The following is a 13,812-nucleotide window of genomic DNA, read 5'->3' on the forward strand; positions in this document are numbered from 1 at the left end:
AAGGGGGAAGGCCCTCGTGACCACCCCTCATAGTCGCCTCTAACACAAGGACTGTGGTAATAGAAGTCCTTCTCCCCTACCCTTTCTTTTATATGTTTTTTTTTCATAGATATTTGCCTTATCCCGCGTTAGAGAGGTAGTGTATAAGAACAGAGGAATGAGCCTTAGAGGGTATATCCTCACTTGGTCCACCTTCTCGTTCCTTCTTTTGGAAAATCATAAACGGGAGGGGAGGATTTCCAGACCCCAACTCCCTTCCCTTTTAGTCGCCTTCTATGACACACAGGGAATGGAAATCCTCCGCCTCTCGTTTTTCTTAATTTTCCAAAAGAAGGAACAGAGAAGGGGGCCAGGTGAGGAAAGACTGACCAAGAGGATATATGTGTCAGAGGTGGTGGGAACGAGGAGAAGTGGGAGACCAAATTGGAGGTGGAAAGATGGAAAAAAAAAAATTTTTGAGTGATCGGGGCCTGAACATGCAGGAGGGTGAATTGGGTGAATAGAGTGAATTGGAACAATGTGGTATACTGGGGTCGACGTGCTGTCAATGGATTGAACCAGGGTGTGTGAAGCATCTGGGGTAAACCATGGAAAGTTCTGTGGGGCCTGGATGTGGAAAGGGAGCTGTGGTTTCAGTGCATTATTCATGACAGATAGAGACTGAGTGTGAACAAATGTGGCCTTTGTTGTCTTTTCCTAGCGCTACCTTGCACACATGCGGGGGGAAGGGTTGTTATTTCATGTGTGGCGGGGTGGCGATGGGAATGAATAAAGACAGACAGTATGAATTATGTACATGTGTATATATGTCTGTGTGTGTATATATATATGTATACTTTGAGATGTACAGGTATGTATATTTGCGTGTGTGGATGTGTATGTATATACATGTGCATGTGGGTGGGTTGGGCCATTCTTTCGTCTGTTTCCTTGCACTACCTCGCTAACGCGGGAGACAGCGACAAAGCAAAATAAATAAATGAACATAGAAATATATATATGGGTATGTTTGAAGGAATAGTGGTTCCAACAATGTTATATGGTTGTGAGGCATGGGCTATAGATAGGGTTGTGCAGAGGAGGGTGAATGTGTTGGAAATGAGATGTTTGTGGACAATATGTGGTGTCAGGTGGTTTGATCGAGTAAGTAATGAAAGGGTAAAAGAGATGTGTGGTAATAAAAAGAGTGTGGTTGAGAGAGCAGAAGAGGGTGTATTGAGGTGGTTTGGTCACATGGAGAGAATGAGAGGAAAGATTGACAAAGAGGATATATGTGTCAGAGGTGGAGGGAACAAAGAGAAGTGGGAGACCAAATTTGAGGTGGAAGGATGGAGTGAAAAAGATTTTGAGCAATCAGGGCCTTAACATACACACTCTTCTTAACTTAGTCACCAACTTCTCCAGTTTCTCACTCGGATCTATTTTTTTACCAGAAACCTTAGGAGCTGTAAGTAAAAAGCAGAGTGATAGATTCCACAAAGACATTTTGGAAATGAGGAGGAATTATCAGCAAAGATGGGATATCCTCATACTGGTAAACTACTGCTGGTCTCATGAGTGATGCCCACAAATCAGTTCACTACGACTAAATTAAAAGAAACCCGAGTTTCTTTAACTTGGCTAATCATGGAATGGCAATGACAATGTATTACACACATTTATAAGTCTGTGTTCATTTTGAATACATGCATTAAATGTATCAAAGTTGAGACATAAAAGATGCCATAGAATATGGTGCATTGAATACCTTATAAAAATGAATTTATTCTGTATTTTCTTTATATACTATTGTATGTAATCTAAACATGAAAAAAATGGATCATACACTGATAACAAGCATGTCATTATCAATCAGAATTGCTTACTTTTATTAAAAGAACTCATAAAATGTTTCATTTTGCATACTAGACTAATCATATATTTTTCATAACTCAAAGACTCATCTATGGGCAGCAGCTTACTAACATGCTACCCAAGAACCATTAGTTGACTGATTTAGGTAATAAGGATGAATCATGGAAAGGAAATATTGTGAATGTTTGAAAGGTGAAAATAAGGGTACTGATTCTCCCTTACAAAGGAGAGAAAAAGAAAATTCTTCTAGTTTTATTATAGCTTTGTAACTTTGCACATTATTTTACAGAATCCTTTGAAGGAAATACAAAAAGCTTACTATGTACAGCACTACAACACATACAAGACACAAAAATCATATCTAAAATATCTCTGCAGTTCTAATAATTTATGTCAGGTAAAATGACTGGTCTCAGAACCTTAACAGCAATAAACCCAATTTGTGCTTCAACCCATAAAAGTAATTCATGAATTCTGATCAAGACGAGACCTCACAGGAATATTTTTGTCAAGGCTGTTCGAACCCATTGTGTATGAGAATATGTCTACATGTAACGAGTCACAGCTTGAGACCTTATAAAATGAGAATACAAAAATATTAGGGAGTAAATACAAGTCCTTCGTGAAACTGCCACAAAAAGAGATGCCACCTCAAGCCAAAACTCAATTGCCATCACTCGATATCATCATCACGTTGGCTAGAAAAGTAGGACATTAAGCCACTACTGAATTCTCCTGGACCCTTACCAGTAGGATGCGTCTCATCTTTACTGTCTTCACTGGGTGAATGATGTGCAGGAGATCCCTGGGATCCCTGATGCAAACTTATTGGGCTTGGACCTGGGGAACTGGGATATGGTAGAGGTTCTAACCCAGGATAGCCAGGTTTCATAACAAGGTGAGGGTGACCAGGATGACTGGGTGACCCGTGACCAGGAAGACCACTTAGGGGCGGTCTGTATAAATCATGTGGAGGACCTCGTAAAACTCCTGGATGAGGTGGAACACCTCTAGAGGCATATGGCCCTTGGCCTGGACCAGGCGCACTAGTAAGAGGGGGTGGCCCATAATTACTAGGCATGCGAGGAAGAGAATGTCCAGGTGGCAAGTGGGCTGGATGTCGAGGAGGAACCCCGTGAGGGCTTGGAGAGTGCCTACCAGGAGGTGCATACCCAGGAAAAGCTGGATGAGCTGGAAAATGTTCTGGTGGAGGTCTGTATGGTGGATAACTTGGAGAATGGGTTGAAGTAGTAGTAGGAGGTACCACAGGTGGCAAACTGCTAGGTGCTGTACAACTAGGAGGTGCTCCAGGACCGCCTGGCGTCACTGGTAATGGGGAGGAACGATATGGCGGTGGTGGTGATGCTGTTACTGACGGACCAGAAAGACCTGGGCGAGGTGGCGTACCAGCACCTGGTGCAGGTCCAGAGCCTACACTTGGTCTGGGAGGTGTGCCAGGAGTCCCACTCACCCCTGATACATGTGGAGACCATTTACCAACTGGCTGATGAACAGGGCTACTGCTTCCCACATTAGTGGCAGCAATACTTACGGATATTCCCTTATTATTTGCAATAGGTGCTGGAGTAGTTGGTGGTGTACTAACAACAGGCTCTGGAGTATTATGGGCAGGTGAGCTAGCAGCAGGGGCAGTTGTCACAACTGGTGTAACTGGCACAACTGATACTGATGACATAATTGGAAGAGATGGCACAGGTGGCGTTGTAGATACTGGAATAGGCTCTGTAGATACAATAGCAGAAGGTCTAGTTGGAGATGGCTTTCCAATGAGTTCATCACCCTTCTTTGGCCGTCCACGTTTTTTCTTTCCTTGGCCAAGCTTATTTTCTTCATCTGTACAACGGAAAAAAGAATAAAAGATGAAAGAAAGAGGAAAATGTGAAAGAAGTCAATTACTTGTAGCTAGTAACAATAAAACTGACAAAACTGGGATGCATTCAAGGTAAAAGCTTACATTTTGTTTAAACCCAGAATGCTGAAAAACCACTGATGAAAATCTGAGTCAAAATAGCGATGATGATAATCTGATTTTCTTTTGTCTTAACTGTCAATGAATTTGGCTATAAGTACCACAAGCTGAGTTCCGCAAAAAGAAAATGGTTAAAAAGGATAACCTCTTACAATCATACCTGTTTTCTATTTTCTGTGCTTCCACATACCATACAAATACCCTCTTTTTAAACCTCTCCACATTCATTTTTTTCGCTTGTCCAATCATGGCAGCATACTCTCTTCACCTTATTACCACACCCCTCCCTTATCCTATCATTTTTTGCCTGAGCTAAACCTCCTCACACCACATTTCCTCAAACATTTCTTTTCCAAGTTCATTAGCTTCCATGCTTTATTGTCCGGTGCCCCTGCCTCACGTGCATACAACACTCAGAACAACTATGCCATCAAACACACCCATCTTTGTCCTCAGAGATATGACCTCTTTCTCAACATATTCCTTAAAGCACCCAGAACTTTTGCCCCCCATCCACCCTATGACTCATTTCAGCTCCCATGGTTCCATTCACTACTAGGAACACTACTAGATATGTAAGACAATTCAATTCCTCCAAGTTCTCTCCACTCAAATTTAAATTCTTCAAAGCAAACACCTGATCCACACATCCTCTATTACTCCTGAAACCACAATGATCCTCCCGGATCTGTTCTGTGCATGCCACCACTCTCCCATACCACTCTTCCATACAACTTATCAGGTACAGTCAAAAAACCTACATCTCGTCTGTAATATGAACTTCCCCTTTGTCTTCCTCGCTTTCATACTATGGCACTACACAAGCATTTTGCCAATCCTCCAGCACCTCACCTCACCTTTAGTATGGTCAGGATAATAACAAACATTCGTAAGTGCTAGAAAGTGCCATCATTCTTAGTTAAAAATCAGTATAAGGCAAGTATTCAGTGACAGAATGAAAATCAGCACATGAAAATGACTCTTAATAGCTTTACTTTAACTGGTGTAACTGAAGACCCTTGAGTACTATGATGGTATGAATACTGTGGGCTCTTGCTGACCTTGAGGTAATGACCTAAAAGAATACTGACCAAAATGATGTGTTGCAAGATCATTAATAAGTTTGATTTTTTTGCATTATACTTGCAATCTATTCTTTAAAATGCAAAAGACACTCACAAATTCTGTATATTAATGAAAATCCTAACTAATCACAAAATTCACCTGCAATCCCATACACTCTAGGTGCTTTGCCATAGTTTCATATTATGAAGGTTTTCTCCTATCCTCTTTTCACTAAACCACTTGCCATAAATGTCCCACCTCGCATACCTCTAAGTACAAAGCATCCTATATCTGCCACCCTATCAATGTACACCACTAACAGTCTTAAAATATTCACTCCATCTCCTCTTCACCTCATTTCTGGCTGTTACAACTTCCCCTTCTGGCCCCTTCACTGATGCTCCCATTAGTTCTCTTATTCTCCTCACACTTTTTACCTCCCTTGAAACCAATATCTTATCCTTCATGACATTTGTTAATGCTCATCTAATCTCACAATTGCCCCCCCCCCCTTTTTTTTTTAGTCCTTGCCCCTTCCTCTTGAACATTTCCTAATCCCTCAAACTCCATTCCTACAATTATCTCCCATAAGTCTCTCACTTCTCTCTCACTAGCAGCTTAACTTCCTCATTCCACCACTCACTAACCTTTTTCAGGTGCCCTAATCCTATCTTCTCATTCCACCACTCACTAACCTTTTTCAGGTGCCCTAATCCTATCTTTCACATACCATACTCTCATACATGCAAGCACTGCTTCCCTATATACTTCCCTTTCCTGACAAACTTCCCTAAATTCACTTACTTTCACCTTTTGTCATTCTACACTAAATTTCTCCAGGCATCTTTTCCAACAAGCCTCTTTTCCAAGCTCATTCACTTTCATCATGCTCTTTCCAATCATTTTCACCACCCTCTTTCCAATCATTATACTTCCTCTTTCCTAAAGCGACTACAAACCCTAATGCTTACCTGCACCAAGCAGTGATCTGACATCCACCAGCTGCCCTTCTCAGCATATTCACATCCCTATCCATATCAAATGGTACATAATCCAATAATACCTGCCCACAATTTGTCCCACTGACCAATATAAACTTATGTATGTCCCTCTTTTAAACAAAGTATTATCAGTCACCAGTCCTTTATCAGCACACAACTCCACAACATATTCACCATTTTCTTTCAAATCAATGGTACATCAATTGGTACCTCATGCCTCCCAGTTATGCCTTCAACTTACACATTACCTTCCTTTGCATTAAAATCACCCATCCATTATACTCACTCTCTGACATCAATATTGCTGAACACACTCAGTCAGCTCCTTACAAAACACCTTTCTCCTTATTCCTCTAGTGTCCAGGTGCATCAGCACTAAAATCATCCCCCTCTCATAATCCTTTTACTATTACCAACATCAGTCTGGAGTTCACTTTTTTCCACTCTTTTACACATTCCCACATCTCCATCTTCAGCTGAAATGCTACCCTTTCCTTGGCTCTTACCTTCACACTCACCTCTGACTCTATGCTTAAGATATTCCCAATCCATTCTTCTCCCTTTCCCTTGAAGTTACTTGCAGTCAATTTCAACATCCTGGTTCCAGTCCTGTCACATACCTATCTCTCCCTTGTTATCCTAGTTACATCCATGCACATTCAGGTATCCTAACCTCAACATTCCAGGAGGTTAAACTGGCCCATTCTTCTATTCCAAATGCTAAGATAAAATTGAAAGGAAGGTCCATTATAACAGTTCTGGTACCTTAAGTATACTCATTACTAGTAAAAAAAATCATGACAGTTACTGGACTGCAAACTGTCATCCAATCTATGTCCTTCACTAATTTTCAGTTAAGCAATATTAGTAAATAAGTACATTACTGTACAATCTTCAGTGTCAGTGCAAATTTACATGGTCTGTTCAATATGGTTTTTGATCACCAATTATGATTTACTTGGTCTTAAATATTCTTATACATAAGAAAACTTCCAAAACTGACTCACCTTCCTCTTCCCCTTTCATGACCTTGCCTCTTCCAAGTCCACCACTGACTCCTCGACGCTTCATTCTCTCATCATCTGAAGCTTCATACTCACTGCTCTCTGTAGGAGCACGCTCTCCCTTCATCACCTTACCTCTCCACTTCTTCTTTGGCTGAAAGGTGTAAAAAAGGTGTAAGTAAATTACTGGGAACTGCATAATCAAGTTACTTATGTATGAATTATGAAACTAAATGTCTAAATAAAAAAATTACAATTATTTCACTTATTCAAGACAATTCATTAAATCAACTACAAATACCAAATTATTTAGCCTTGACTGTTGATGCTGAAACAAGTTACAGAGCTCTGAGATTTTTTAACTGAAAACTAGCAAAGACTGCTTAAAATCTTCCTCACCAATCCCTACCAACAGAACTATCAGTGACCTATGACTGCCCTTAAACCTTTGAGACATGTGATATCTGAAACCATTACTAACTTAACAGTAAAATTTTCTTAAAAGACATGTGACAACTGAAACCATTACCCTGTCAACAGGCTTGCAAAAGATCCATAACTTTCCAACAACAAATATAGATATAGATGGAAAGAGAGGAGAGCAGGGCTACCAGTATTAGGCAGGACTCGAGGGCAATTGTCAGAATTCTTGGTACAATTTGTCATTTTGTAAGATGTTTCAAAAAGGAACTGTGTAAAAGTGACATAAATAACTTACCCCTGTAACTCTTTACTAAGGCATCCTTTACAACTGAAAATTCATGTTTTTCCAGTTGTTTAAAGACTGAGTATATTTTGTCCATCACTGTGATTCTAATAATAATGTGTATATGTTTTGTAGAAGTTTTTTTTTTTTTTTTTCCCAAAAGAAGGAACAGAGAATTGGGCCAGGTGAGGGTATTCCCTCAAAGGCCCAGTCCTCTGTTCTTAACGCTACCTCGCTAATGCGGGAAATGGCGAACAGTTTGAAAGAAAAGAAAAGATGTTTTGTAGAAGTTTCAGTAAAAAGTGTGGGAGTAAGGCCTGAGTGTTACAAGAGTTGCAACTGCACATTTTATAGATTATTCTACCTACACAAAACTCTGATTACTAATTATTATCACATTTTACCTTATAAACTTTCTTGATATAATAAACATTAGTCTTTCATAATATTTTTGTAACAATATTCATAGCACTACCTTGCTAACAGCCAACATGAACAGAAAAAAAAAATATGTAAAGTTTGAGGAATTACCAGCAGCAAAAGTCAAACAGTGTTATCAAGGTCAAGCAAGTGTTTTACTTGCTCATATCAAATAATGTTGAAAATACCAGTGCCTTTACTGCAGCAACCACAGGCACTAAGTCTCCCAGTTCTCAGTTCTTACCTCTTCTTCTTCTGTTTCATCTGACATCATAAGGGCATCAAAATAGTTGACTTGTCGGCCTCGGGTAACTCTACGTTGGGTGACCTCTTCCTCGTGGTCTTCAGTTTTAGGCTTAGGGGGTTTTGAGTACTTTATCTGCAAGTATAATAAACAATAACATCAAGATCAAATCTGCAACTGTTATACACATACATTACATAAAACACAAATACACACGCAGACAGGTAAAAATGAACATATACTCCACTGCTCAAAGAAAAAAGATATGATGAAACAAGCTATCAGCAGCCTATGTGTGCAAGTCAAGGTAGGGAATAATGAGCATGGACCATTCAAGAAATATTTCTCATACGTTATATTGCCTATGAGCCGAAGGGCTAGGTAAACAAGTACAGCATAAGCTTAGTCTGAATGGTAACAACAATCGTGGAAAGACATGAAGAGTTCAATTAATGTGAAATTTTAAAGAGTTTGGAGTGATGCAATTCATTTTCATTCAAAAAAGAATCAAAGCAAAAGCAATCAAAATGCATAACTTGAGTTAAGAGATGCATGAAGTGCAAGTAAAAGAAAAAAGAGCACTAAAAATAAATCTACTCTTTATTGTAAATCAAGTAACCTGTAACACCAACTTCAGCAGGGTGATGGAGTATCAACTGAATACCACAGTGTGAGGAAGATACATTTTTAATCATTTCAAGATTACAGCAGATAACCACCAATGTGAGAGAGAAAGATATTCTTGATTTATCAAAGGATATAGCAGATAACCATCACAAAGACAGGGAAATTCCTTTCTAATTATTCAAAATTACATCAGTACATAAATCTGTAACAATAAGAAAAGAAGGGTGCCAATCAAGACTTTTGGGAGGTTATAAAGTTTCTCTAAAATCTGGCTTTTTACATATAAGTGTATGGTTGCAAGAAAAAGACCTACACAAGGTTCATCTTATCCCTCTTCCTATTTCTGTCATGTTTGCACACCACATCCCAAGTCAATCTCCCAGTATTCTCTCTCTCTTCGTACCTGAATCAACATTTAATGTGCCTTCTATCTATGCCCCCTACAGTGTCATTTCCCGTGGTATTTTCTAACTCACTTTCCATGGCTGAGTCAATGTCTATGGTGCCTTCCAAATCACTTTCCATTTAAACTCTTCTCATTTTTGTATCTATACCTGTGTTCCCACTGGTAATGGTTTTGAGCATTTTCTTCGAACTGTTAGAGAGCAAAGGTAAAGACTTTGTAAAAAATTCTCTGTTAGCTATGGCTAATGACCCTCGAAAATTTCAGCAAAACTATAGGAATGAAATATCTGTAGAACATACCCAAAAAATTTTCTTCTAGTCTTCTTGAAGAGTACTTTTAATTGCTTTTGCTTTGTTGAAGTACATAACTGCACAAGGTAAGTGGAATGTTTGCTTGGAAAATTAAGCATTTTATTTTAAAAACTTGCCATTCATATGTCTTGCCTTCTTATAGATGAATGTCTACTTAACTTTTTTCCCTTCATATCCACTTCTTTGGTATATCCCTCTTCCTCTCTCTTTTTCTCCCTAATAGTCAAAGGTCTGTCTGTATAGCTAAAACAGAACAATATCACTGCAAAGCAGTCATATATTGTTCCAGAAAGTCAACCAGTTGACAGAGAGAAACTTTAAAGCTAAAGATTGAAAATTCCATTAAAGCATATTCTATAAATTACATTAAAGTAGAATACCATTACACAAGCTTTAGTTAAGCATGGGTAACTATACTTACATTTAAAGAATAATATGACAAGTTTGGCAAACCATCTTCCTGAGCAGTTATTCTTTTTAAGTAAATAATGGAAACTTTTGCTATATTATTCTTTTCCATAAAACATTAAAAATCTTCCATTAGCAAAGGAAAGATTAGTGACCATGCATTTTGTATGATCATAACCTGTTCCTCCAATATGGGATAATCAATAATCTTTCAGTATATTTTGGAAAACTTCAAACTGACATGTTATGGAATTCTGTTTTTAATATTAATGGGTCTTCGTAAATTACATGCGCATGAATAATTCATTTCAAAACACAACATACTTATGGGTTATGGATAGACTTCTGAATAAGATTCACAAAGACAAACAATAAACAATTTTACTACTGTAAGCTCAAAGTCCAAATGCACTACACTGTACATTGAAAGGGATAAGGAACAATCTGTAGCAAAATTACTTACTCTTGGTTTTGAGGGTTTTTTCTCCTCTTCTCCATCTTCACCAGTTTCTTTTTTCGGTTTAGGTTTGGGTTTTGTTTGTTTTTTACCAGCTTTAATCTTGGCACCCTTTTTCCCTCTGGATCTTGCTAGTGGTTTCTTTTTTCTGTTTATGTAAGAAAATTAAAAGATTAAACATACAAAAAAAAAAAATCTACTGAAAACAACATTCTGATCATCACCTGCTTCATACCTTTCATCCTAATGCACCACACATGAACAGAATAATACAGTAACTCACTTCATAAAAAATGACATTCTTAACGCACTGCCCTATCTTATTCCCTAAACTTGAGTAAATGCAGGCGGCAACATATAAATGCAGTCCCAACAGGAAAAAATATGGTGCCATTCGAGTTGCTTAAAATAAAAAAATGCAATTTTAGTGTTCTTTTTTTTATACCCAGGCACATATCAAATGGCGCTACCTTAGTACATTACATTGCATGTACCTTTAAAAATGTTAAAATGTTATTACATAAGACAGGCTTCCAATGGATGCTTATTCAGTCATTCTCTAAAAATAATTGTTTCTGTGCCTGGTTCTGTGTTATGTTTTTAGAAACATCTGATGAACTAAAAGATAGTGTTAGGGCAGCATTTCATCTTGTAACCCCTCACATGATCAAGAAAATGTCAGACAGATCCCACAACATAATCATGCTCTGTCATGAGCTGGACATGGCATAAAAAGATCCACTGGTTGCATGAGCTCTATAACATCTGAGTTTTGAAAACTGCACTTTCTACCCTTACATTTTTGAAAAACAGAGTCCATTAGGTATCTAATAACAAATAAACTCACATTTTCCTCTTTCTTCTATAACTTCTTTCACTGTCTGAACTCATGTCTTCGTCCTCATCCTCAGTTGAACTTCGTTTCCGTCTTTTCTTCTTGTTTCTGTGTTTTTTGATATATCTCTCTTCATTTTCGCTGTCTGCAAGAGAAGTTCATGTATAACTTCAAACGGTTTAACAAACTTTATTCTTAATATAAAAACATCCATAAACAACATTAAAAAAGTCTTCTTTGGAAAAAGAATTACATTACACATATTAATGAATCTACAATGCAAGTATATATAATGTAATTCCAGATTTAAACCTGAGTTTGTATGTGTATGAAATGAGGACTCTCACTAAAACTCATCAAAAATTATTTAATTTACAAATAAAAAGGTCACTTTACAACATATACATGCAAATTTGTAATATCTTCTAATGATCCAACCTGGCTTATGAGAGACTGATCAGGCACTGTAGTCAGAGGTATATCAATAAAACTAAGTAGATGTATACACTTGAGGGAAGGTAGGGCATAAACATATAAGGACAGAGAACTGAACTGAGTGAACTAGCTATAAATCTTACCAAGGGTACAAACACACACACACACACATCAAATGGAAAAGTTAAATATGCCTTTAAAACAAGAGTGAAATCCATGTAGAGAATCAGCAAAATTACCCATGTTGTAAAAAGTGTTCAGTGGATGATGGACTTTGCAAATTACAAAACTTTTCAGATGATGCTTTATGATTTGAATTCAAGTTTAAAGAAACAACATATGCAAAGAAGACAAAAATGTCATAAATATGAAACTACTGAAGAAATGAGTGCTAAAATTTAGCATAACATGAGGTATGAGGATGAAGTCACAGACACAAGAAGCATAAGTCTGAATCCTTGACTTGCTCAACAATAATGAGAAATAATCAATATACCCAGCATTCAAAAAGTAAAATGTGTATATACACATCACAAATATTAACAATACCATAAAGTTCTGAGTCTAACAAAAAACATACCATCATCATGACCACCTCTTCTGTTGCGCGCTGATCTACGAAGTGGGAGGCTATCCCATCTGCTGCTTCTGCGACGTTTTCCTCCAACTACATCAGAGTCATCTGTTTCCATTTCAGTAGTTATGGATGATGAAGACTCTGCAGATTCCTCTGTTTCCTCTTCCTCCTCTTCACTGTTTACAAAGGATTATTGAAAACCATGAAAATAACAGTTTTAATTTTGGGGTTTCATTACAACTATTATGAGGCTTCATGAAAACTCCAAAAAGTAAGTTTGTGAACAATCATGCTGTCTCTCACTAAACGTTCTTTTGAATTACAATAGCACAGCGCTACTATTTCCTTTCTTCAAAAATACCACCAAATCTATTTTTTTCAATAGAGTCTTTTTTATCTCTAACTGCTTTCCCTTAATACATCTTTCCAATATCATTTCATAATTTTCAATTCAACTTAACCTCTAATGTATACTTGCTGATATAACCCTTACTCTTTGCATACATTAAGTATTTCAATAAACCATATAACTATTCCTATCATACAACAAGAGGGGTCATGTTAAACTTCTCCAAGCCCTAGCACCTCTAAATACACACACACAGGTTATTCCATCCAATCACCTTTTTACAAAATACTATTTCAAATTATCATTTCATTTTAGCTACAAATCTTCTTTGTATTTAATCGAACTAAACTTAATCCAAGGCAATCTTGATAATTCTTTTCATGTCCCTATCTGTATTCATTTAACAGACTAGTCAACCTTCATGAAATACATCTTAACTCTTTGCACTCTAATAATGATTTGATCAATCTTTTCATATGTCTCTCTCATATATGTATTCATTTCACAGGCTATCCAATCCTCATTAAATACATTTTAACTGCTTGCACTCTATAATAATAATAATCATATGATCATTCTTTTCATATGTCCCCCTCATATCTGCATTAATTCAACAGACTATCCAAGCCTCATGAAATACATTTAACTGCTTGCACTCTAATAATCAATCTAATTTTCCAAAATAATGCTTTAGCAGCTTAAAGATATAGGGACATTTAAAAACTTTATCACACCTAATGGCTCATCTTTGTTTTTACTAATTTTTTTTTTTTTTTTTTTTTTTTATACTTTGTCGCTGTCTCCCGCGTTTGCGAGGTAGCGCAAGGAAACAGACGAAAGAAATGGCCCAACCCCCCCCATACACATGTACATACACACGTCCACACACGCAAATATACATACCTACACAGCCTTCCATGGTTTACCCCAGACGCTTCACATGCCTTGATTCAATCCACTGACAGCACGTCAACCCCTGTATACCACATCGCTCCAATTCACTCTATTCCTTGCCCTCCTTTCACCCTCCTGCATGTTCAGGCCCCGATCACACAAAATCCTTTTCACTCCATCTTTCCACCTCCAATTTGGTCTCCCTCTTCTCCTCGTTCCCTCCACCTCC

The 13,812-nt window shown here is 37.7% G+C and overlaps 1 protein-coding gene across 4 annotated transcripts in view; it reads right to left on the minus strand.

Annotated features, from left to right (window-relative positions):
- Positions 1-2,091: 2,091 nt before the first annotated feature.
- The window catches only part of LOC139759169 (uncharacterized), a 72,961-nt gene continuing 61,240 nt past the window's right edge, over positions 2,092-13,812 (minus strand). For all 4 annotated transcript variants that reach the window (XM_071681217.1, XM_071681216.1, XM_071681215.1 and 1 more), the window contains 6 exons: positions 12,344-12,516; positions 11,341-11,473; positions 10,500-10,641; positions 8,285-8,419; positions 6,918-7,068; positions 2,092-3,708 (listed from right to left, as the gene is read on the minus strand). In XM_071681217.1, the coding sequence (XP_071537318.1) occupies positions 2,528-3,708; positions 6,918-7,068; positions 8,285-8,419; positions 10,500-10,641; positions 11,341-11,473; positions 12,344-12,516 (1,915 nt within the window). In that variant the 3' untranslated portion in view covers positions 2,092-2,527. The remainder of the gene's footprint in view (positions 3,709-6,917; positions 7,069-8,284; positions 8,420-10,499; positions 10,642-11,340; positions 11,474-12,343; positions 12,517-13,812) is intronic.

This window comes from Panulirus ornatus, chromosome 32, assembly GCF_036320965.1.
Source record: "Panulirus ornatus isolate Po-2019 chromosome 32, ASM3632096v1, whole genome shotgun sequence".
NCBI lineage: Eukaryota > Metazoa > Arthropoda > Malacostraca > Decapoda > Palinuridae > Panulirus > Panulirus ornatus.